Source organism: Sphaerodactylus townsendi, linkage group LG14 (genome assembly GCF_021028975.2).
Source record: "Sphaerodactylus townsendi isolate TG3544 linkage group LG14, MPM_Stown_v2.3, whole genome shotgun sequence".
Taxonomy (NCBI): domain Eukaryota; kingdom Metazoa; phylum Chordata; class Lepidosauria; order Squamata; family Sphaerodactylidae; genus Sphaerodactylus; species Sphaerodactylus townsendi.
The window spans coordinates 31,262,625-31,286,349 of NC_059438.1; the positions used below are offsets into that span (position 1 = coordinate 31,262,625).

Genomic DNA, 23,725 nt, shown 5'->3' on the forward strand with positions numbered 1-23,725 from the left:
CAGGAATTGTTTGTTTGTTTATTATGGCACACCGTTCGATTGTTATTGGACAGCAGCCTAAAGTTAGCAGGTACTAAGGATACAAAAAGTTGAGTTCTGTCCCTCAAAGTCGTCTCTTTGGTATTCATAAAGGTCATGGACACAGATGGCGCCAACAGGAAAGTCCTTGTGGAGGACAAGTTGCCCCACATCTTTGGTTTCACACTGTTGGGGGACTACATTTATTGGACGGACTGGCAAAGGCGAAGCATCGAGCGAGTTCACAAGCGGACAGCTGAAAGAGAGATTATCATAGACCAGCTGCCTGATCTCATGGGGCTGAAGGCAACAAATGTCCACCAGATCATTGGTGAGTACCCTAAAAATCTGATCTCCACCTTACATGACTCACAGGGTTTTGGGGAGTTCTGTGGCAGATTCTCCTTTCACACAACCACAGTCCGTTTAAGCGTAAAGTTGCTGGAATTAATCTGTCTGTTCCATTTAAATTGATCTCTTTCCTTTTAGCCCGTTGGAGTCAATTATAATTTTGGCTTAAAGATAACAGTATGATTTGTGGTTTATTCAACAACACCACTGTGCATGGCACTTCGCAAAGTTTCATTAGCCAACAAAAATGTTAACCCCCCCCCCCCCTTTTAGTAGTTTTTTAAACTGTGTACTTGAAATCCATATTTGTGTTCTTTGTTTTATGGCCATAGCTGGCATTAGAATTGATTTGGATTTTGTACTTTCAATAACAACCAAGGACATGTGAGCTATTGAAAATATTTATCATTTTAAATAGTAGCTCAGACTGATTTTTTTTTTTTGTACTGCTAAATGAAAGGTGTCCCAACCTGGATAACCAGGCTAGATTTTGGGAGCAATTTCAATTTCAATAAGCCTTTATTGGCATACAGAACATACAATATAAATACAGTTAAAATTACTAGATAAAACTTCACACTGGATCATAAGTTCAGCTCGCAAACCTCAGCCAGAAACTTTGCCACTGCGAGACAACAGTCAAGGTCATTACAGTTTAAGAGCATATTTACTTTATCAAGCTCCGTCAGGGTTTTCATAGAGTCAATGATTTGTAATAATAAGCTGGATTTTGGATTCTGGTAAAGTGGGCAGTGGAGGAGAATGTGCGCAATGGAATCCAACTGCCCTGGACTGCAGGGGCAAAGCCTCTTATCGTTTGGTAGACCCTTGAGTCTTTCTCTATGGAGCGGGGATGGCATAATGTTAAATCTAGCCAGCATGTAGGCTCTCCTGTATATAGGGTTGGTAAGCGCTGCAATATAGTAGGCTGGGTTTCCCTGCACAAATGGAATTGTGCATGGAAGCTAAGTAGGGTTAGTCTAGGACAGTGGTGGCGAACCTTTGCCCCTCCAGATGTTATGGACTACAGTTCCCATCATCCCGTGCCAGCATCATGCTGGCACGGGATGATGGGAACTGTAGTCCATAACATCTGGAGGGCCATGAGTTTGACACCTGTGGTCTAGGGGTTGGTCTTGGTTAATGCTTGGATTGGAGACAACTAAGAAATTCCAGGGTCATGAGGCAAGATAATGGCAAACCACCTGAGAACATATCTTGCTTTGGAAACACCACAAGGTTGCCATAATTCAACTCTGACTTGATAGCAACCCGCCCCCTGCCCCTGCATTCTTCTTCTAAGGTGCCACATGAGTGATCGTTGCTTCATATTCATTTTAATTTTATTCTTATGTAGAAAAGAGGGAGCATCTTGATACCCATATAAAGGTCATGTATTTGTAATGAGTGCAACTACAACTTTGTCGCGTGACAGTGTTCTAATGAGCAAAGAACTACAACCAAGGCTGGTACGAAATAGTTCATCTTGTCACATGGCACAACTGTTGCTGGGCAGCACTTCTTCAGATGTTATGGGATGCAGGGCTGAATGTCTGGATGCGTTCTTACATTGAACAACAAACCCCTTAACCCAGCATAGCATAGCACTGAAACCAGCATATCAATAGTGTGGCTAGACTAGGTATACTTTCTCTTGCTGTTTTATTTTTTGGATACAAATGGATCATTTGGACAATACCTCACCCCTTAAGATCCCTCCGTCCACCAGAGGAAAATGTGCTGGCCCAAAAGGCATCCGGCTGGCCAACCTGAGGGCCAGGACCTTTACAGTCTTGGCCCCTACCTGGTGGAACAGCCTCCCCAAGGAAATCAGGGCCCTGAGGGACTTGAATTGTTCCTGCAAGCCTGTAAAACGGAACTGTTCCACCAGGCCAGCCGGGTCTAAATTGATTTGATCATTTATATTAGTGGCCTCCCTGGGACATATAAGGGGTTGTTAATCTTGTATTATTTTAAAGTTTTATGCTGCGTTTATGCGGTCCTCAATCTGTGGATCATGACCCCTTTGGAGGTCAAAGGATTCTTTCACAGGGGTCGCCTAAGACTCTCTGCATCAGTGTTCTCCATCTGTAAAATGGATAAATGTTAGGGTTGGGGGTCATCACAACATGAGGAACTGTATGAAAGGGTTGCTGCATTAGGAAGGTTGAGACCCACTGTTTTTACTATTGTTGTTGTTGTAATGTTTTATTACTGTTGTTCATCGCCCTGAGCCCTTCAGGGAAGGGTGATTCATCAATCGGAAAAATAAACAAACAGTCTAAGAACAGATGCTTCCAGCCTTTTCTGGTTTCAATGTCATAATTTTTTCTGGTTTCAATGTCATAATGTCATTTTGAGGAATAGCAGGAACGGACAGCCTTAACTGATAATAGTCGCCTTTGCAGTTACAATCACTGGTGTGTTGGAATAATTTGCATCGGCAAACAATACTAAACCATTGTGTTTCTGTGTCCTTAGGTACAAATCCGTGTGCAGACTCTAATGGGGGGTGCAGCCACTTGTGCCTCTATAGGCCGCAGGGTTTGCGCTGTGCCTGCCCCATTGGACTAGAGCTCATCAGTGACATGAAGACCTGCATAGTCCCAGAAGCTTTCCTACTGTTTTCCCGGAGAGCCGATATCAGACGGATCTCTCTGGAGACTAACAACAACAATGTTGCTATCCCTCTCACGGGAGTGAAAGAAGCCTCGGCTCTAGATTTTGATGTGTCAGACAATCGCATATATTGGACAGACATCTCATTAAAGGTACGGCATGCAGTTGACACTCACTGGCTATTGGCTTAAGGAGGAAGTTGGAGAAAGTTGGACAAAACACAACACTTTGTATTGTCGAAGGCTTTCACGGCCGGAATCACTGGGGTGGTGTGTGGTTTCTGGGCTGTATGGCCGTGTTCTAGCAGCATTCTCTCCTGACGTTTCAGCCTGCATCTGTGGCTGCAGCATCTTCAGAGGGATCCTCTGATCACTCTGAAGATGCCAACCACAAATCTGGAGTGAAACTATCAGGAAGAATACTATAGAACTGCAAACCATACAATAGAAAGCACACTCAATATTACTAACACTTTGCTTGGTTGATTGGAGAGGGGTATGTCAAGATAACATCAAATAATTAACAGAAGAGCCAAGGCTGAAATCATTTTAGAGCCAGAAGTTATTATTTTAGGTTATATTTAAAATCTGGGTTAATTAAGAAACTGAGCTGGTATTGATTTTAACAGTGGCAGTAAGGATACTGATAACAGGCTGTTGTTGGGGGGTGGGGGGGAGACAGGGAATGTAGAAGAGGAGGAAATTAAATGTTGGAATATGTTAATTCAGTTAAAGTTAACCAGTTCTAAGATTGAGTGGACGTCAGACTAGATGTGTAAATCGAGTTGAAACTTTGAATAGAAAACCAAGCAGTACAGTTTGATTATGTATATATTGTATGTAATTATTTTTGTATTTTGTTTTGAAAGCCATTTTGGTGTAGTGGATAAGAGTGGCAGACTCTAATTTGGAGAACCGGGTTTGAGCCTTACTCTATTCTCTCAGAACTCTCTCAGCCCTTGTGAAGGCAGGTGTTGGCAAACCACTTCTAGTGGTAAACTACCTACCTTGAAAACCCCATGGAGTTGCCATAAGTCAGCTGTGACTTGATGGTGCATGCACACACACATTTTTGTATATGTATCAAACATTAATGCATGTAAAAGAAAATCAAGTCAAGGTCAGCATAGCCCCAAGCCTTTCTTCTGCCTTAGCTGAAAGGCTGGCTTTGTGAGTTCCTCGTTCAATGCTAGGGAAGTTGGATGCCCCCCAAATTGTGTTCCTGTAGTAGCAGGAACATCTTTTGCGGACCTGATTTGCCTTCTGTGCCAAAGTGCATCTGTGACAACATCCTACAAAGACAGACTGCATTCGATAGACCAGGAGTGTCCAACTCTGGCGCTTCAGTTGTTTACGGACGACAGTTCCTACCAGCCCCTGTTGGCATGGCCAATTGGCCGTGCCAGCAGGGGCTGATGGGAATTGAAGGCCATGAACATCTGAAGCGCCAGAGTTGGACACCCCTGAGGTAGACTGAAGAGAACAAACTGGTTTGTGATTTTTGATTTTTGCTGTCTCCCCCTCATTGTCACCTTGCAGACTATCAGCAGGGCATTCATGAATGGTAGCGCCCTGGAACATGTGGTTGAATTTGGCCTGGATTACCCAGAAGGGATGGCTGTGGATTGGCTAGGGAAGAACCTGTATTGGGCCGACACAGGCACAAATCGTATCGAAGTGTCCAAGCTAGATGGACAGCATCGCCAGGTCCTGGTGTGGAAGGATCTGGACAGCCCTCGAGCTCTGGCACTGGATCCTGCCGAAGGGTAAGCCATTTGTGTGTTTTTCTGTTTTTGTTTGTTAACCGTATTGTTCAGTTACTGAGGAGCACCCATGGACTGTATTCTGTGAGCTTCTTGGCACAGTTATACTGTTTCTCACTGAAAGCTGTCGGGTGATTTGTGAATTAATCTGTAATTTCCTGGACCTTCTTTGTTCTAGAATGCTTTGCTTGGGCCCTAGTGCTTACCTAGTTCTGTCTCCAAGGCACTAGGGCCCAAGTGGAGCAAAGAAAGTCCAGGAAATGGCGAATTAATTCACAAATCTCCTGTCACCTTTTGGTGAGAAACAGTATAGTGGTTTGCAACTTTTACTACTTGCGTTTGCAACTTTACAACCCATTTCATACTGACTTTCTTACAGAAGAATCCCTTACAGAAGAAGCACATCTTTCTCAGACCTCTTACACACTGTAAAGGATTCCTAGGTATATTTTAATAAATATACGTTTCACAAAATCTTCTATGTTACTATCTCAGCTAACCTGGGGTGCTAGCTAGGCCTTGCCTACCCCTGGAATGAATTGAGAATGCAACTTATTTTGTGGCTGACGAGTCCTGCATTGCTTGATTATTGCTCAGTTGAGTTGCTGAGCCAGCCTTCTAACTGGTTGTCTTCTGCACACAAACACACACACATAAAGCCTTCTGAGGAGAGAGCCTTTAGAGATAAGGGGCTATGGCAGTAAGCACATCAGCTCCCGAGGGGACTATTAGAAGGGGCCTCAGGAACAACATCATGAGTGACCTGCTCTTCAAACATATCTCACCCTTTGTGATCTCTTGCAACACCAAGTGATTCAGAGTCATATTGCTGTCAGGACTACAACTCCCAACATGCACCAGTTCCCGCCGTCCTGGTCCCAAAGCGGGAATGCGACAACAACTCAACTGAGCCAAAGAGGCCGAGGGGAAGAGAGTGATTGGACATAGCCGTTTCGAACCTGCAATAAATGCTGGAACCGTGGACAGGATCCTCAGTTCCAGCACGCTGTAGCTAGGGCGAGCCAAATCAATAAAGTTTTCCTTCTAAGTAAACTTTGTCTGAGTGGTTTCAGCCTTACAATTGCTTAGATATTTAAAGCTCCCTGATCCAATCATAGCTCTGCATTTGAAGAGCAGCCCCTTCCTAAGCAACGAGGGCTACATCTTGCACCCAGAAGGCATGCAGGGCCGCCCATTGATTCTCATCCCATGTCTCCACAAAATACTACGACACTTCGGCCCCTTCTGCACATGCAGAATAATGCACTTTCAATCCACTTTCACAATTGTTTGTGAGTGGATGTTGCTATTCCACACAGTAAAATCCAGCTGCAAAGTGCATTGTAAGTGGATTGGAAGTGCATTATTCTGCATGTGCGGAAGGGGCCTTTGTTTTTGCTTAGGTCCCTTGTAGTCAAGGAGTATTTTCCCACTGTATTCTGCTTCAAGATTACTTTCCATCATTGCTTGGGGAGTGGTAACCCACTGTTCTGTAACACTGCAATGTCTGGACTACTAGACAGTGATAAGGAGGCAAAATAGAGAATTTGCTTACCTGTGAATTTTCCTATTTGTTCACTCAGCAGTGGCCAAGGACTGGCTGGGAGAGCTAGGTTCACGTCTTGTGCTCAGTCTTCGGGATTCTTTCCCTTTCATGCTAACAATAGTTTACCCTTACAATTGAGATCTGTTTCAATACTATTCCTCCTTTTTTTTGTAAATATAATGTGTTTTATTTTTGATGCGTACCTTTAGGTTTATGTACTGGACAGAATGGGGCGGAAAGCCCAAAATTGACCGAGCAGCCATGGATGGTGGGGAGCGGACCACGTTGGTTCTAAATGTGGGACGGGCAAATGGACTGACCATCGATTATGCTAAAAGAAGATTGTACTGGACTGATCTGGATACCAACCTGATCGAATCTTCAGATATGTTGGGTAAGTTTTAGTTTGTTTATGGATGCAGTTTAAGATCGTCTCTCTCCTCTTCAGTCTAGAGGCAGGGTACTTACTATAGCAGCAAAAGGCTGAAATGTGCTTCGTCTTGATACTTTGAGGTTACCAGCTGCACTGGTAGTAATAATCAAATAGTAATAACTGTATTGTCGAAGGCTTTCACGGCCGGAATCACTGGAGTGCTGTGTGGTTTCCGGGCTGTATGGCCGTGTTCTAGCAGCATTCTCTCCTGACGTTTCGCCTGCATCTCTGAAGATGCCAGCCACAGATGCAGGCAAAACAACAGGAGAGAATGCTCGCCAAAGTATAACCATACAACCAGGCTCCCCACCAGGTAATAACTGTACTTTCTCAACTGTTGAAGACTGAGCTGTCAAGACACTTAACAGGGTTAGAGCCCGTGTATCTGTTCTGCAAGATCCAACCCGTCGTTTATAGTCACATTTCACAGAAACAGTGGCAATACTTGTAGCTAGATGGCCTGTCTGCTCTTGCCCCGTAAAGATGTGCAGTCTTATCTACCTCACCTCAGGTGGAAGTGAGGCCTAGTCGGTACTCAAAGTAAATTCAAACTGACTCCATTCAGCTAAAAGAAAACTAGTTTGAAACCAGGCAAGAGGAATTAAAATTGCAAACCATTTGTCTTGTTTACTTAACAAGACTTCTATGTCAGTATTTACTAGTAAGCTGGAGAGGTTGTACAGAGGCTGGTGAATCTTTGTACAGTTTCTGTGCTTACTATTTAGATATTTTCCCCACCAAAATCTTCTGAAATCTAATAGGAATTCTCATAGACTGGCCTACAAGGACAAAGTGCTCATAGCAAGAGTCGAAAACAAACCACCTCCAGAAACCTGAAAACAAGGCAGACTGCCACACAGCTCCACAGCCAAGTCACCTCAAGCAGAAAAATATGCCCCCCCCCCGCTTTTGAACCAGTTCCACACAAACCTTCCCTGTTAATGAAACCCTGTGTTCACTGGGGGCTAAAGAACTGGGTAATAAAATCCTTAGTGGAGAGCCTTTCTCCCCACCCTGTCCAACCAGGTCTTATTCATGCAAGTCAGGTTAGCTTCCTGATTGGCGTTCTCCCATCTACTAAGCTGCTATCCAGCAGCAGCACCAGGCCGAGTAGCCGGTTGGCATGGCAACTGAAGTCCCATTTGTCAATTGACCGGTATGAAACACAGGCCTGGCTTGTCTGACTTTCCCCTTGCTTGGCTCACCTCCCTCTCACCAACGTATCTCTTCCTAATTTAACCATCACCGTTGCCTCCCTCCTTGTCCAAACTTTAATTTTCAAGCACATAATAGCCAGCTTATCGCTGACTAAATTTCATTCCCCACCAATGCAACAACTCACCAACCCCATCATCAGAATGTCTTGCCCTCCCTGGAAAAGCAATCCAAAAAACCGGGCCTCTTTGTGTTTGAAATCACACCTTTGGGGACGGCCGGGCAGTGGCAGGGTCCAAATATGAAGGTATACCACCCAAGCCTAAAATGGCCACAGAAGGGGGCCCAATGTTGTCTCTGAGGTCCAGGCACAATCATATGGCTCCTCTCCTCCCCAGAGCAGCTCTGGAGGATCCCTTAGGCTCCAATAGTGTAATGGGAGGGGGTCACGGCTCTGTGGTAGAGTATCTGTTTAGCATGCAGAAGGTTCCAGGTTCAGTTCCTGGGGTCTCCAGTTTAAAGGCTCAGGTGACAAATGATGTTGAAGAACCAGATCAGAGGCTCTGGAAAGCCACCGTCATTCTGAGTAGACAGCACTGCCCTTGATGGGCCAGTGATCTGGTTCAGTTTAAGGTAGCTCCGTGCGTCCATATGTCCAATCCAAACTGGGTCCACTCAAGTCATTGGGCTAAGAATAGTGTCAGTATGCTTGGGTCTGAACTGCAGGCATGGCCTGCCTGCCTGCCTGCCTGCCTGCCTGCCTGCCTGCCTGCCTGCCTGCCTGCCTGCCTGCCTGCCTGCCTGCCTGCCTGCCTGCCTGCCTGCCTGCCTGCCTGCCTGCCTGCCTGCCTGCCTGCCTGCCTGCCTGCCTGCCTGCCTGCCTGCCTGCCTGCCTGCCTGCCTGCCTGCCTGCCTGCCTGCCTTTGTTCTCATCTAACATACACCTTTATTGGAATGAAGATTCCACAAGAAAGAACAAGTCTGTCTTGTTGTTACAAGTATCTATGCAGAAATATAGGCTACATATATTCACACTGTATGTGACTATAATGTTTTAAAAAGCATATTTTCCATGTGAAGTGGATAGAGTTGCTCTATTTTGGAGTGACTCGGGGTCTTCCTTCCATAAGAAGTGGTGGGCAGGCAGCATCTTTCTTCACTTGCAGAGTTCATAAAACGAGAACAGCTTCATTTTATGCTTTGGCTGCGTTGGAAAAAAAAAAAGACAAATCCCCAAATTACAGATGTTTTGTATTAAGACTGTGCTTAACGAGTCTTGATTTGTGCTGGGGGAGGTAGATTTGGGAAACGTCTCAATCGTCTTTTTTACATATTCCCCATCCCTTTTCACTTTCCAAACAGGACTCAACCGTGATGTTATTGCAGACGATTTGCCTCATCCATTTGGCCTGACTCAGTACCAGGATTATATCTATTGGACAGACTGGAGCCGGCGCAGCATAGAGCGAGCCAACAAGACCAGCGGCCAGAACAGAACAGTCATCCAAAACCACTTGGATTATGTGATGGATATCTTGGTCTTCCACTCATCCCGACAAGCGGGCTGGAACGAGTGCGCCTCCAGTAATGGACACTGCTCCCACCTCTGTTTGGCAGTGCCGGTCGGTGGTTTTATCTGCGGGTGTCCAGCTCATTACTCCTTGAACTCTGACAACAGGACTTGTAGCGGTAAGCCATCAACCCACATATACTGGTAATCTTTATAGTAAGGTTAAACAAGTATTATTTAAGTTCCCACTGTGTTTGGAGGGTGCTAACCAAGTCTGAAATGACTGAACTGATTAAAATTATTAAACAGCCTATCATATTTTGGTCACATGATGATGATGATGATGATGATGATGATGATGATGATGATGATGATGATGATGATGATGATGATGATGATGATGATGATGATGGCGGCGGAGGAGGAGGATTTAAATCCCCCCTTTCTCTCCTATAAGGAGACTCAAAGGGGCTTACAAATTCCCTTGACCCCTCACAACAAACACCCTGTGAAGTAGGTGGGGCTGAGAGAGCTCCGAAGAACTGTGACTAGCCCAAGGTCACCCAGCTGGGATGTGTTGGAGTGCACAAGCTAATCTAGTTCACCAGATAAGCCTCTGCCACTCAGATGGAGGAGCGGGGAATCAAACCCAGTTCTCCAGATTAGAATCCACCTGCTTTTAACCACTACACCACGCTGGCTCTCAGACAAGAGAAGACAAGAAGAAACAGTGATGCTGAGAAAGGCTAAAAGCAGCAGGAAAAGAGGAAGATCGAACATGAGATGGACTGACTCAATAAAGGAAGCCATTATTTTGTAGCACTTGAACAAGCCTTTTGACAACAGGCATTTCGAAGGTCATTAATGCATCGGGTTGCCAAAGTCAGGAGTGACTTGATGGCACATAACACCCAGACAGCCAAGTCTGAAGTGAATTTTGACTTGAGCAAAGTTTGAACTGAGGATTTTTACTCGTAGGTTTAACCACTATGCTGCAGTAGGCCTTAATAGGAAAGCTAGTAAAAGAGAATATTTTGAAACTTCAAGCTCAACCTAGATGATGTGGAAACAAAAGATTGTTTTCAGATGATGCATTGGATAACATTTCTAGATAAACTCCCTCCACCACCCACTCCATTAGTAGTCAACTGGGCCAGACTTCCGTAGCTTATGTACGATGAGTAGAAACTAATAACAGCTCTTTTGCATAGAGAGACTGGAAGTATTTTTAAAATGTTGGGGTATTGTGTGCATGCAGAATAATTCAGTCCCTTTGGTTCTTTTTAATTTTAACAAATTTACATTAAAATTCTGTGAGCATTGTAGTGTATTTCTCTCTCTCTCTCATTGCTCCTAGTATTATAATCAATCATCCTTTGCACAGTGTTAAGTGTTTAATGTTAGATTGGGGTAATTTTGTACCTATCTAGCTGTCCCTCCTGCAAGTATTTCAGGGTAGTGTACACTGATCTCACTTTCTCATTTTATCTTTTTGAATCAGTAGTACTGATCTTGCACTGCTTAAAAAGCTAAACTGTAGATCTCTTTTAAAATAGTCATGATGTGTCTTTTATACAAGAGCAAAAATTTTGGGGAAGCTAAATTTTATACCATGTTCTGTACTGCTTCTGGATTTTCTTTGACTCACAGTGTATGCGCAACTTTGTATGATAATATGAGTTGAGGAACATTTTTTTATGTATACTTCTTATTTGGGTGATTTGGATAAGCTACATAAGCTTGTATATCACATGTAGGACTATAGGGTTACAACAGTATAAAAAAGTAAGGAATAACATTTCTGACAATTATCTATACATAAACAATTTCTGCTGAATAATAGATTCAGTAGTATAATGATGTCAGAATATCCTTTAATCTCTTTTATGTCTTGCTTTGATCTCTCCAAACCTTACCTAAGAGATACAAGCCTGCATCTCTTTGTATGTATCACACATCTTTGTACGTTCAGACAAATGCGATAACATACTCATAATAAGCCGCTCAGTGTTGCATTCAGATAGCCATACTCTAATGCCAGAAATCCCAGAAATGGACTTTTCAATATGTAACTGTACATTCAGTTTTTAACTTTCATAATAATGCTATTGTGTTTTCTAATTACTTTAATCCGTTGCTTTTGTATGATCTTTGAAAAAGGATTGTTTAAGATGTGGACTTCACTTGAAACCATTTGGATAAATATTATATCTGAATGCATTTTCTTTAAATCAATTCAATGATCTTATACAACAATGGTCTTATAAAACAACTATGTGGGGCAAGGTCAAAGATTTCCGAACCTTCACCATAAAAATAACCACTCTTTCAATTTCCTCCTTTCTCCCCCTTTTTCTGCTTATATTAAAGCCCCTACAAGTTTCCTGCTTTTCAGTCAGAAAAATGCCATCAATCGCATGGTGATAGACGAACAGCAGAGTCCAGATATCATCCTTCCAGTCCATAGTCTCAGGAATGTCCGGGCCATTGACTACGATCCTGTGGATAAGCAGCTGTACTGGATCGACTCTCGGCAGAACATTATCCGGAGGTCACAGGAGGATGGTGAACAGGTATCTCAGCACAGGTTGCCTTGTTTTTCTGAAGAAGAGGAGGAGGAGGAGGAGGAGGAGGAGGAGGAGGAGGAGGAGGAGGGGGAGGAGGAGGCGGCTTCTGTGAATCACAACTCATAGTTTAGATATTATATTCAAGATATTGTTTATCGAGAGGTGAGGGGCGGCATATTAAATGGAATGATAGATAGATAGATAGATAGATAGATAGATAGATAGATAGATAGATAGATAGATAGATAGATAGATAGATAGATAGATAGATAGATAGATAGATAGATAGATAGATAGATAGATAGATAGATAGATAGATAGATAGATAGATAGATAGATAGATAGATAGCAAGAACCACCTTAGTTTTGTGGAGGAGGTTTGAATAGAATTTGAGTCTTCCTTTCCTCTTGATTAAGGGGTGCCTCTATAACTTCTCCCCAGATACGGGGGCAGAGCGAGAGAAAACTGCGCCCAGGGGCACACTCACCCTGTGCCCCGCCGCTGTGGCGCCCCACCCCAGAATGCCCCAGGCACGCCCCTGATGCAGTGGGCACCTGGGGCGTCTTGCCCCACCCTGTTGGTGCGACACCACTGTCCAGATATGGTTTGTTGGATATTCGCTCAAGATGCACGAATATCATAGCAGTCAGATGATAAGTAGCTAAACACAATACTCAAGGAGCCTTCTCTAGATATAGCATATCTTACTCTTTCCAAGTCTTCAAAATGGGCACTGAAATCAAGCTGTTTGAGTTTTCAGACTTAGAATCATTTCCTGAATACATGTGTTGAATTTCCTTCCGATACTTCAGCGTTCAAGGAAGATGCTGTGTTTTGAACTGAAAGTAGTCAAGCTTAAATCAGAGAACCTCCCTTTTGGCTGAGATGAGTGCTTAGCTGCGTGTTCCCTTTGATGTTTTCTTAAAGCAGGGTAGCTTACAACTAGCTGTGAAATAGGAAGTGTGAATGATCAGCACTGTTTACGTACAAAGTGGAGCAGTATGATAGATGAATGGGCGCCTGATGTTGGATTATCACACAGCTCTTGCATCAGCGGAACGACGCAATTTTTGAAAATTATGATAATAGCATGAAAGTGGAAGAAGGTGTAGCTTGCTCATTCTTCCTGTTTCAGAATTGTTTACGGGTGGTGTGTCCACTCTGCATTTCCTAATTATTTTGAAGACGTAATGGAAGCCCCGCATAATCCTGTCTTGTGTGGTCACCTGTCAATTTATAATTTTCTTTTGTTGCCTCCCTGTCTGATACGTAGGCCTTTACGGTGGTGTCAAGTCCAGTCCCAAACCAGAACCTTGGCATCCAGCCTTATGACCTGAGCATTGACATTTATAGTCGCTACGTTTACTGGACTTGTGAGGCGACAAATGTGATCAACGTGACTCGCCTGGACGGGAGACCCATGGGAGTGGTGCTGAGAGGCGACCAGGATAGGCCCAGAGCTATTGTTGTGAACCCAGAGAAAGGGTAGGTGGGATTCCACATAGACGGTGTCTTTGTTTAGGCTAAGAGCAGGTGCACTCGAATCTGGATAACCAGGTTTGATTCCCTGCTGTGCTGCTTGAGCTGTGGAGGCTTATCTGGTGAATTAGATTAGCTTGTGCACATGCCAGCTGGGTGACCTTGGGCTAGTCACAGTTCTTTGGATTTCTCTCAGCCCCACCCACCTAACAGGGTGTTTGTTTGTGGGGGAGGGAAAGGAGCTTGTAAGCCCCTTTGAATCTCCTTACAGGAGAGAAAGTGGGGATATAAATCCAAACTCTTCTTCTTAAATAATCTGAAATGCTCCACAATTCAGATATTTGGTGCAACGGGTCCTGAGGGAACATCCGTCAGGCGTATTCCTCCTACAACATGGTGGCAGTCCAGTGTAGCCCAGTGTGTGTCAAGATCCCTTTGCCCAGACAACAAGACACTTGTGAATCACAAAGGTTTCTTTATTGCAGGCATAAGTCCGATCCAATACAGTTCAAAGATAGCTCTGCCTGATGCATATCAGCAAAACTGCCCCCTGCCCCTCCCATCCAGATAGCGAGCAACAGTGTGAAAGTAGCTTTGGGAAAGTGGCCTTCACTCTAGAGCAGGCGTCTGCAACCTGTGGATCTCCAGATGTTCATGGACTACAATTCCCTTCAGCCCCTGCCAGCATGGCCAATTGTAGTCCGTGAACATCTGGAGAGCCACAGGTTGCAGACCCCTGCTCTTGAGGCCAGCGCCGGGAAGCTGATAAAGCACCTGGCGTTTGGCAGGCAGTGAGCTAACAAGCAGAAGAATTCACACAAAGCAAAACCCACAGAATTCAGGCCTGATAGTGTGGCTGTTCAGACATTCAAGTGCCTCAATTCCTGCGTCTTCTTCTACGAAGGGAAAGAAACTGAGGACCATTTGAAAATTCACCTCTTCCCTCGCAGTACAATCCTAGGCAGGGTTTCTCCGTTAAAATCAGTGGGCTTGAACTGGAGCGGCTGGACGTAATCACAATCATGAGGAACAAATTTTATTTCATGGCACCGTTTTAGAATAGTAAATACCACTAAACTGGAATCATTCTGGTCTGTTCTCACAAACCGCAAATATATGGGAATATTTCAGCTCAGCGGGAGAAGGGAAAAGGCGAAGAAGGTTTAGAAAGCATGATTTAAGTTTGTTCTCTTGATTTTTTTGTTTTAACAGGTATATGTACTTCACCAACCTCCAGGAGAGGTCTCCTAAAATAGAAAGGGCAGCTTTAGATGGGACCGAACGCGAAGTCCTCTTCTCTAGTGGGCTGAGCAAGCCTGTGGCCTTGGCGATTGACGGGCAGCTAGGGAAACTCTTCTGGGCCGATTCTGACCTCCGGAGAATTGAAAGCAGCGACCTCTCAGGTGGCGTGAAGCTTCCGGCCTTTTTCTTTTCACCCTCCTTTTCTAAATCAAAAGTATTTCACAATTTACTAGGAATTATGTTCTTTTCCTTCTTTAAGTTAGTGCTTTTTATTGAGCGTGCTGAGTTTGTCATGTTCTCGATGGCTGTTTGTGGGGAATATTTGCAAGCCCAGCTCCTTTCCTGATCTTTATTTATTTATTTATTTATTTATTTTATATATCAGATTTAATATACTGCCCCATCCCCAAAGGGTTCTGGGCGGTGTACGGCCCATAAAACAATCACATTAAATTATGATCAATAAAACAACATTTTTAAATACCAGTTAAACACAATTAGCAACCAGCTCCAACCTCCATCTTAAAATCAAATGATGATATAAACAATGGGCTCATCGAGCAGTTGGCCGCCAAGGTGGAATATGGGGCACAGGGGACGGCCCAAAATATTTTTGATATTGTATTGTCGAAGACTTTCACGGCCGGAATCACTTGGGTGCTGTGTGGTTTCTGGGCTGTATGGCTGTGTTCTAGCAGCATTCTCTCCTGACGTTTCGCCTGCATCTGTGGCTGGCATCTTTTTGATATTTTTGATATTGCTTTGTGTCCAGGAATGCTTGGGAATACAGCAGGAACATTCCCTGTGGGTGTAAAACTTGGTTTGCTGGTTAACTCTCCACAAGCTCAGTTTAGAACAAGACTAATCCATGTGCTAGCTCTCTCTGTGCTTGAGTTGAAAAGTTAAAAGTATTTAACTGGGGTTTGGGGGTTTTTTTGCAATTTATTTTTTAATCTGCACTTGTGATATAAAGAATTACTCCCCTTTCGTATATTGTAAAATATACTTGAAAAATATCTTAGCAGCATTTTTCCTCTTTTTTTAAAGGTGCTAATCGGATAGTTCTAGAAGATTCCAACATATTACAACCTGTAGGACTGACTGTGTTTGAAAACTGGCTCTACTGGATCGACAAGCATCAACAAATGATTGAAAAAATTGACATGACCGGCCGGGAAGGGCGTACAAAAGTTCAGGCCCGTATTGCTCAGCTCAGCGATATTCATGCTGTCAAAGAACTCAATATGCAGGAATACAGTAAGTACCACAAAGCCACCTGGAAAAGGGAAACTGAATAGCTCAGGACTAGGGATACCAGGGCCAGCGACTTAGAAATCCCCTGGAATTACAAGTCATCTCCGGAAGGAAATGGAGACAAGACAAGACAGCCTTTAATGGCATAGTTAAAATTATTACATTAAATATATTGCTTAGCCCATCGAAGTCTCTGTTAGACATTAATCATAGTCTTTACTTAGCACTATTAGCAAGACTGTCTCTCTTGCCAGGAGACAATCGAAGTAGAGCCGAAGGCATAACCAGTCTGCGCAGTGGTGGGATCCAAAAATTTTAGTAACAGGTTCCCATGGTGGTGGGATTCAAACTGTGGCATAGCGCCAATGGGGATGGGCGGGGCACGAAGGGGGCATGGCCGGGCATTCCGCGGGTGGGGCATTCCTGGGCGGGGCTGTGGCAAGGACGCAGCAGCTGCGCCGGTCCTTGGGCGGGAAACGAATGCGCGCATGCCGGTGCACCTCCTGCTAGACTGCTTCAAGTTCTGCACGCTACTGCTGAGAGGAGGGGCGTTACTAAGGCAAAAATCACGTGGCAAAATCACCAATTAGTAACTCCCTCTCGGCACACACAAATAATTAGTAACCTACTCTCGGGAACCTGCTGGATCCCACCTCTGAGTCTGCGGAATAATAATGGAGCAGACCCCAGAGAATATTGTCGAAGGCTTTCACGGCCGGAGTCAACTGGTTCCGGTGGGTTTTCCGGGCTGTGTAGCCGTGGTCAAACTTCCCTCTGTGATACACCTTTGAAGATGCCAGCCACAGATGCAGGCGAAACGTTAGGAACAAGATCCACCAGACCACGGCCACGCAGCCCGGAAAACCCACCGGAACCCAGAGAACCTGCTCATCTGGAAGAGGCCCAGAGTTTCCCAGAGCAGTTTGAGTCGCACCAGGGGCAGGCAGCCTATGGCTTTTCATGACCCTTCCTTTCTTCCCTCTCACGTTGCTTTGCAGAGCAGCACCTGTGCTCCCAAGATAATGGCGGATGTTCTCACATTTGTATCGTGAAAGGTGACGGGACCACGCGATGCTCCTGCCCGGTGCACTTAGTCCTGCTTCAGGATGAACTTTCATGTGGAGGTAAGGTTGCTGTCAGTGCAGTTCTTTGGCTGCAGCGTTGAGCTAGAAGACCCGGTTTCAAACCAAACCTCTGCCAGGAAGTGTGTTGGGTGACACAGCTCAGCCACTCATCCTCAGCCTCATCTACTTCAGAAGGCTGTTGTGAGGAAATTTGGGATGAGGGGATGATGTATATTAGGGATGGTCAACCTATGGTTCTTCAGATGTTCATGGACTACACTTCCCATCAGCCCCTACTAGCGTGGCCAATTGGCTATGCTGGCAGGGGCTGATGGGAATCCAAGTCCATGCACATCTGGAGCACCATAGGTTGACCACACCTGATGTATATTATCCTGAGCTCCTTGGTGGAAGGATGAAATAAAATAAAAAGATAGAGCACCAAGTCAACGTTTCACAGGGTTGTTGTGTTGGAGCAGCTGGATTTGAGCCATGAAGCACCTTAGACTAACAAGATTTGCAGGGTATAAGCTTTCGAGAGTCAAAGAAAGGAGCTGCGAGCCTTGAATGCTTATGCCCTGTTTGTCGCTAAGGTGTCAGTGGACTTGAATCTGGCCACGCTAAGTCAGTGAAGGTTCAGTTGGGTGGACAGAGACTTCCAGACAGAAACAAAGGTTGGAGATGGCACATCCCACAAACCGCTCCTGATCTCTCCTATTTCTCACAGTAAAGAAGAAGAGTTTGGATTTATATCCCACCTTTCTCTCCTGTAAGGAGACTCAGGGTGGCTTACAAGCTCCTTTCCTTTCCTCTCCCCACAACAGACACCTTGTGGGGCAGGTGGGGCTGAGAGAGTTCTGAGAGAACTGTGACTAGCCCAAGGTCACACAGCAGGAATGTAGGAGTGGGGAAACAGATTTGGTCCACCAGAGAAGAGTCTGCCACTCAGAGTGGGGAATCAAACCTGGTTCTCCAGATTCGAATCCTCCTGCTCTTAACCACTACACCACGCTGAGATGAGAGCCAAGGTCCAGGCATTAAGGGATCTGTCTGCAGCTAGAATGTGTCACTAGAGCCCTTCTGTGTTTCCTTTATGTCTCTGAAGGTGGAGCTTCTCAGTTCAATGAGGAACGGGGAGGGTTTGGGGGTGTGAATTGCATGTGGGCTTTTATTCATTAGCTCGCCCAGTTTCCACAGTGGTCCAAGGCTCTGTTCAGGATAATTAAACAACTGGAGTGAGTGCTAGTGTAGTCTGGCCGTGTTTTCCTAGATAGAGTTCTATACCGCGAAAGGATGGGGGGAGAGCAATTTCCTCATCTCCTCCGTGGGGCCCATGGTAAGGGGTGTCCCTGATAAGGAGGTCCAAACAGCTGCAGTGAGAGAGCCATAATTGACTTGAAGAAGCAAACTGAATTCTTCCTGAGCGAACGCAACGGTGGAATGAGCATAACTAGACACTGAGTCATGGTGGGTCCGTTTGCTGTGCGTTATCTCTCTTTTTTAATGTTTTCGTACGGAATTATTGGCGAGCATCGGAATGTAACGTGCCTTTGTGAACAAAACCGGATTGCACAGAAGGCCGTAGCTGTGAAAATAGAAGTCTCGAGAAGGGACTCGCTAATTAGTCTGCAGAACTGGGGAAGGAGGAAGCTACGCTCACTGAGATGTGTGAAAATTTCCCCACCATCATGCTGATGCTAAGTGACTTGGGTCCTTGCAGATCTGAGATAGTAAACCAGCCGCAACGTCACTTCTAATTTGTTCGGGCTGCAGCATGTGAAAAGCAGACACCAAAGCCAGATCAATTTGACGTAGATTGATGAAGAATTTTGGAGGGGGTGCCGTCCAAAAATGACCCTGAAGTTAATCTCCACGTTTGCAGGTCACTGTGTGGATTGGATCGGCCTGCTTTTGGGGAAATGGTCACTCCTGTAAGAAAAAAGGAGCAGCTTTGGACTTAGCAAACCACCAGCAGGGATTGAATTGCAAAAGCCTATTACAGACTTGGCGGCCAGCTCACTTCCAGACATTTGACACAGCCATACCCCCTAAAGCAGGAATGTGATGAAAAGCAAGCCGTATCCATTGCATGTAGATGCAAAAGGGCAAAGGGACATAAACAGCATTTGTTTGCGGTACTGTTGCCCTGTTTGGGGAGGAGGGAGCTCAGTAATGGCCCACAGCCTTGGTCAGTTCAGCTCATGTTGCCGAAATTCATTCATTAGGGATTTGGTCTTCCATTCAGGTAAACTATGGCTACCAATCTTGATCCTCCTTGATCTGAGATTGCAGATGCCTAGCAGACCAGGTGCTCAGGAGCAGCAGCAGCAACAGCAGCAGAAGGCCATTGCTTTCACATCCGGCATGTGAGCTCCCAAAGGCATCTGGTGGGCCACTGCGAGTAGCAGAGTGCTGGATTAGATGGACTCTGGTCTGATCCAGCAAGCTCATGTTCTGCATATCAGCATATGATATCTGCATATCAGCAATCAGCATATCAGCATATGATATCTGCATATCAGCAATCAAGCTCAGAGGCCAATCTGCTGGTGGCCCCTAGCCCCTCTATGATGTGGCTGGCCTCCACCCAGGACAGGGCCTTTAGTGCCTTGGTCCCAGCCTGGTGGAACACTCTACCTCCAACCTGGAGCAGTTCCGCAGGGCTGTAAAACAGAGTTGTTCCGCCGGGCCTTTGGGGAGAGACAGCCACCGATGTCTATGTGCCATTCCCTATACTTCAGTGGTCAACGGTTCTTGACCGCCCCAGGGGAAGCAGAGCTGTTTGCCATCTGGGAATTAGTTTTTAGCCTACATGATTTGTTTTTAAGGTTTTTATGATGTTGTTTTAGCTGGTATATTGATTGTACATCACCCAGAGCCCTTCGGGGTTGGGCAGTCTAATATAAAGAATAAATAAATATAGCTCCAGTAGGCAAGCAGCTGAGTCCATTGGTACACAACCACAGTCAAAAGTCCTTTGCAGATTTGCTTCGTTCAAACTAAAATGACGTTCATTAAGAAAAAAAAGTTCCAAAAATACGTGTTCTCCCATCCCAGAGATGTGCTGTTTGTTAAGATGCTTACGCATCCCTTGGTTCTTTGTGTTACAGAACCCCCGACGTGTTCACCACAACAGTTCACATGTTTCACGGGAGAGATTGACTGCATCCCTGTCGTTTACGCTTCGTGACGGGCAAACAACAGAATGCGCAGGAGATCTACATGGCGATGAGAAAGAACTCGCCCTTGTAGTGCCTCCGGAGACCCAGTTCCAGTGCGAGAGCGGGCAGTGTGTCGACATCAGCCTGGTATGCAACGGGGAAGCCAATTGCCAGGACAGCTCCGATGAGAAGAACTGTGATGGTACGGTAGCATTTGAATGCATAACAGTCATGGCTTTGGGAAGGGGAAAAGAGTGCAAAGCTCTAACTCACCCTACGGATTTTTCTTTTCATTTATTTCCTAATTTACCGCTATTTTGCATCCTCTGCACCCAGGTAATGCAGTTTCAGTTCTGAGAGAGGAATTAGATTCTACGGTCACTATAAATTATGGACGTTGGCAAAATCCTTGCTTCACTTAGGGCATTTGCGCACTTGCAGAATAATGCACTTTCAATCCACTTACACAATTTTTTGCAAGTGGATTTTGCTATTCTGCATAGCACAGGGGTAGGGAACCTGCGGCTCTCCAGATGTTCAGGAACTACAATTCCCATCAGCCCCTGCCAGCATGGCCAATTGGCCATGCTGACAGAGGCTGATGGGAATTGTAGTTCCTGAACATCTGGAGAGCCGCAGGTTCCCTACCCCTGTGCTATGCAGAATCCAACTGCAAAGTACATTGAAAGTGGATTGAAAATGCATTATTCTGCATGTGCGAAAGGGTCCTCAATTCTGTCATTTATCATAATTATTGTTATAATTTCGTAATACACCACCTTATTTATTTATATATATACACACACACACATATACATACACACACACATATAAGTGTGTGTGTGTGTGTGTGTGTGTGTGTGTGTGTGTATAAATGTGTGTGTGTATATATATATAAATGTGTGTGTGTAATATATATTATTTTATAATAATTTAAACTTTGTTAACGGGTGGAGTCGCTGTGGCAGATGGATTGAGTCCTACCTGCTCCCAGCTTGTCTGAAGGGGAATTTTTAGAGAAACTGTAAATTGTGTCGCTGCTTGATTTTTTTTTAGTTTTAAACTATAGGATTGGACTGTTTTAGAGATGTTATTAGTTTTGCGTTACATGATTATTATGTTGTGAACTGCTCTGAGCCTGAGAGAGGCGGGGTGGTCTAGAAGTTTAATAAAGAATAATAAATAAAAGTGGTTGGGAGTGGCAGACTCTAATCTGGAGAGCCGGGTTTGGTTCTCTACTTCTCCAGATGAAGCCGGCTGGGCTAGTTGCAGTTTTCTCAGAACTCTCTCAGCCCTAGCTACCTCACAAGGTATCTGTTCTGCGGAGGGAAAAGGAAGGTGATTGTAAGCTGCTTTGAGACACCTTGAGTCTCAGTACAAAAAAGCAGGGTATAAAAGCCAACTCTTCTTCTGACTTTGATAATGAACGGGAAGGTGTGTGGAAGTATACAAGATACTCAAGTGCCAGCCAGTGCCCATTAGAAAAATTCCTTTCCCAGAATTCATAAGAACATAAGAACTAGCCTGCTGGATCAGACCAGAGTCCATCTAGTCCAGCACTCTGCTACTCGTAGTAGCCCACCAGGTACCTTTGGGAGCTCACCTGCAGGATGTGAAAGCAATGGCCTTCTGCTGCTGCTGCTGCTCCTGAGCACCTGGTCTGCTTAGGCATTTGCAATCTGAGATCAAGGAGGATCAAGATTGGTAGCCATAGATCGACTTCTCCTCCATAAATCTGTCCAAGTCCTTTTTAAAGCTATCCAGGTTAGTGGCCATCACCACCTCCTGTGGCAGCATATTCCAAACACCAATCACACGTTGCGTGAAGAAGTGTTTCCTTTTATTAGTCCTAATTCTTCCCCCCAGCACTTTCAATGAATGTCCCCTGATTCTAGTATTGTGAGAAAGAGAGAAAAATTTCTCTCTGTCAATATTTTCTACCCCATTGGCACCTCTTTGGATATCTTACAGGGCATCAAGGGATGCAGTTTTCCTTGGACTAACTGTGTTCTTTTCCACTTTTATAAATTCCATTTCCTGTGTTGCTTGACATATTGCGTCTGATACTTTTTTTGGTGTGCTGTTTCTAACGCGAGTCCTACTTGCGTTGCTTATTAGATGTCTCCTACAATAGGGTGGCCTTGTTTTACACCGTGGAATCTACCTTGAGCCTCAGCAAGAAGGGCAGATTGTGAAGTAAATAAAGAAAAATATCTGGTAGACCTTTGGAGTTTGGAGGCTAAGGTCCAGATTTTTTCCTCTCTCTTTGAGGCTTGCAATTTCATGTTAAAGCATGAAGCATATGGGGAGCCACGCCTTGCTCTGTCTGGAGTGTATGTTTTTATACTGGTCTCTGATTGCTATAAACTGATTGACTGATCTGAATCTGCCTTGCTCTGGTGCTTTCACCCTAGCTGACATCTATAGAAACCAGGCTGGGGTGGGGCAACACTGGATCCACCAAGACGTGTTGAGAAAGAGGCATTGATCTATAATTTGGCAGGAAGGGAGCTACACTTGGAAGTCTGCAGTAGAAATATCTATTTGTTTGCTTGTTTTGTTGGATTTCTGTCCCACGCTTGTCCAAATATGGGCTCAGGGCATCTTACGATGAAAAGTACAATACAAAAAGATATGTCTGTTCATATACCAATAAAATCCCGTCTGTTTAAAATACCCCCTGGCACCTGTTATTACAAAATATTGCAACTTACCGGTTGATCGATACCAGATCGGTACTAGATACCAGGTTGGTTTCATTACCACACTGCTTACTTTTTCAGTGTTAAAGAATCCAGCTCGATAACTTTTAAACGACAAACGTTCACATCTTACTTTCTCTTTGCACGTACCTGCTCCGAATCTGCTTCTGTATTAAAATGATTTGATTCTCAGAGAGGCAGTTTCTTTGCCCCCAGTCAGCCTACAGACTGACTCAGATGGTGTGGGGTTTGCTTCACAGTTGCCAGTCCTGTCTCCTTTCTTCCAGCGTGGTGTAGTGGTTATGAGCAGGTGGACTCTAATCTGGAGAACTGGATTTGATTCCCTGCTCCTCCACCTGAGTGGTGGAGGCTTATCTGGTGAACCAGATATGTGTCCCCACTCCTACATTCCTGCTGTGTGACCTTGAGCTAGTCACAGTTCTCAGAACTCTCTCAGCCCCACCTGCCGCACAAGGTGACTGTTGTGGGGAGAGGAAGGGAAAGGAGGTTGTTTTCTTGATTTCTTATCATTCCTGACATCAAACGATTCCTGATCTACTTTTCCTCTCCTCCAGTTCTTTGTCTGTCCGATCAGTTCCGTTGCGCCAACGGGCAGTGCATTGGGAAAAACAAGAAATGCGACCACAACTTGGATTGCAGTGACAGCTCCGATGAACAGGGTTGCTGTAAGTATGAAAACGTGTGCGCTGCAGCTGCTAATCTCCCACTGAGCAAGGAATCGTGTCCCACGGCTGCGAGTTAGTTGATGCCAACCGACGTAAACTCCTCTCTGATCCGCAAGCAAACAAACTTTTAAGCTGGGCTGAAATGACCGTAGGATTTACCTGTGAAAGGTCCTTC

The 23,725-nt window shown here is 44.9% G+C and overlaps 1 protein-coding gene across 1 annotated transcript in view; it reads left to right on the forward strand.

Moving 5' to 3' along the window:
* LRP6 (LDL receptor related protein 6) overlaps positions 1–23,725 on the forward strand; it is a 115,309-nt gene that overhangs the window by 73,648 nt on the left and 17,936 nt on the right. The window contains 13 exon segments of the mRNA XM_048515450.1: positions 133–349; positions 2,851–3,140; positions 4,527–4,753; positions 6,506–6,690; positions 9,247–9,573; positions 11,765–11,967; positions 13,236–13,447; positions 14,654–14,844; positions 15,731–15,940; positions 16,936–17,061; positions 20,112–20,188; positions 20,190–20,364; positions 23,440–23,550. Of these exon segments, the coding sequence (XP_048371407.1) occupies positions 133–349; positions 2,851–3,140; positions 4,527–4,753; positions 6,506–6,690; positions 9,247–9,573; positions 11,765–11,967; positions 13,236–13,447; positions 14,654–14,844; positions 15,731–15,940; positions 16,936–17,061; positions 20,112–20,188; positions 20,190–20,364; positions 23,440–23,550 (2,551 nt within the window).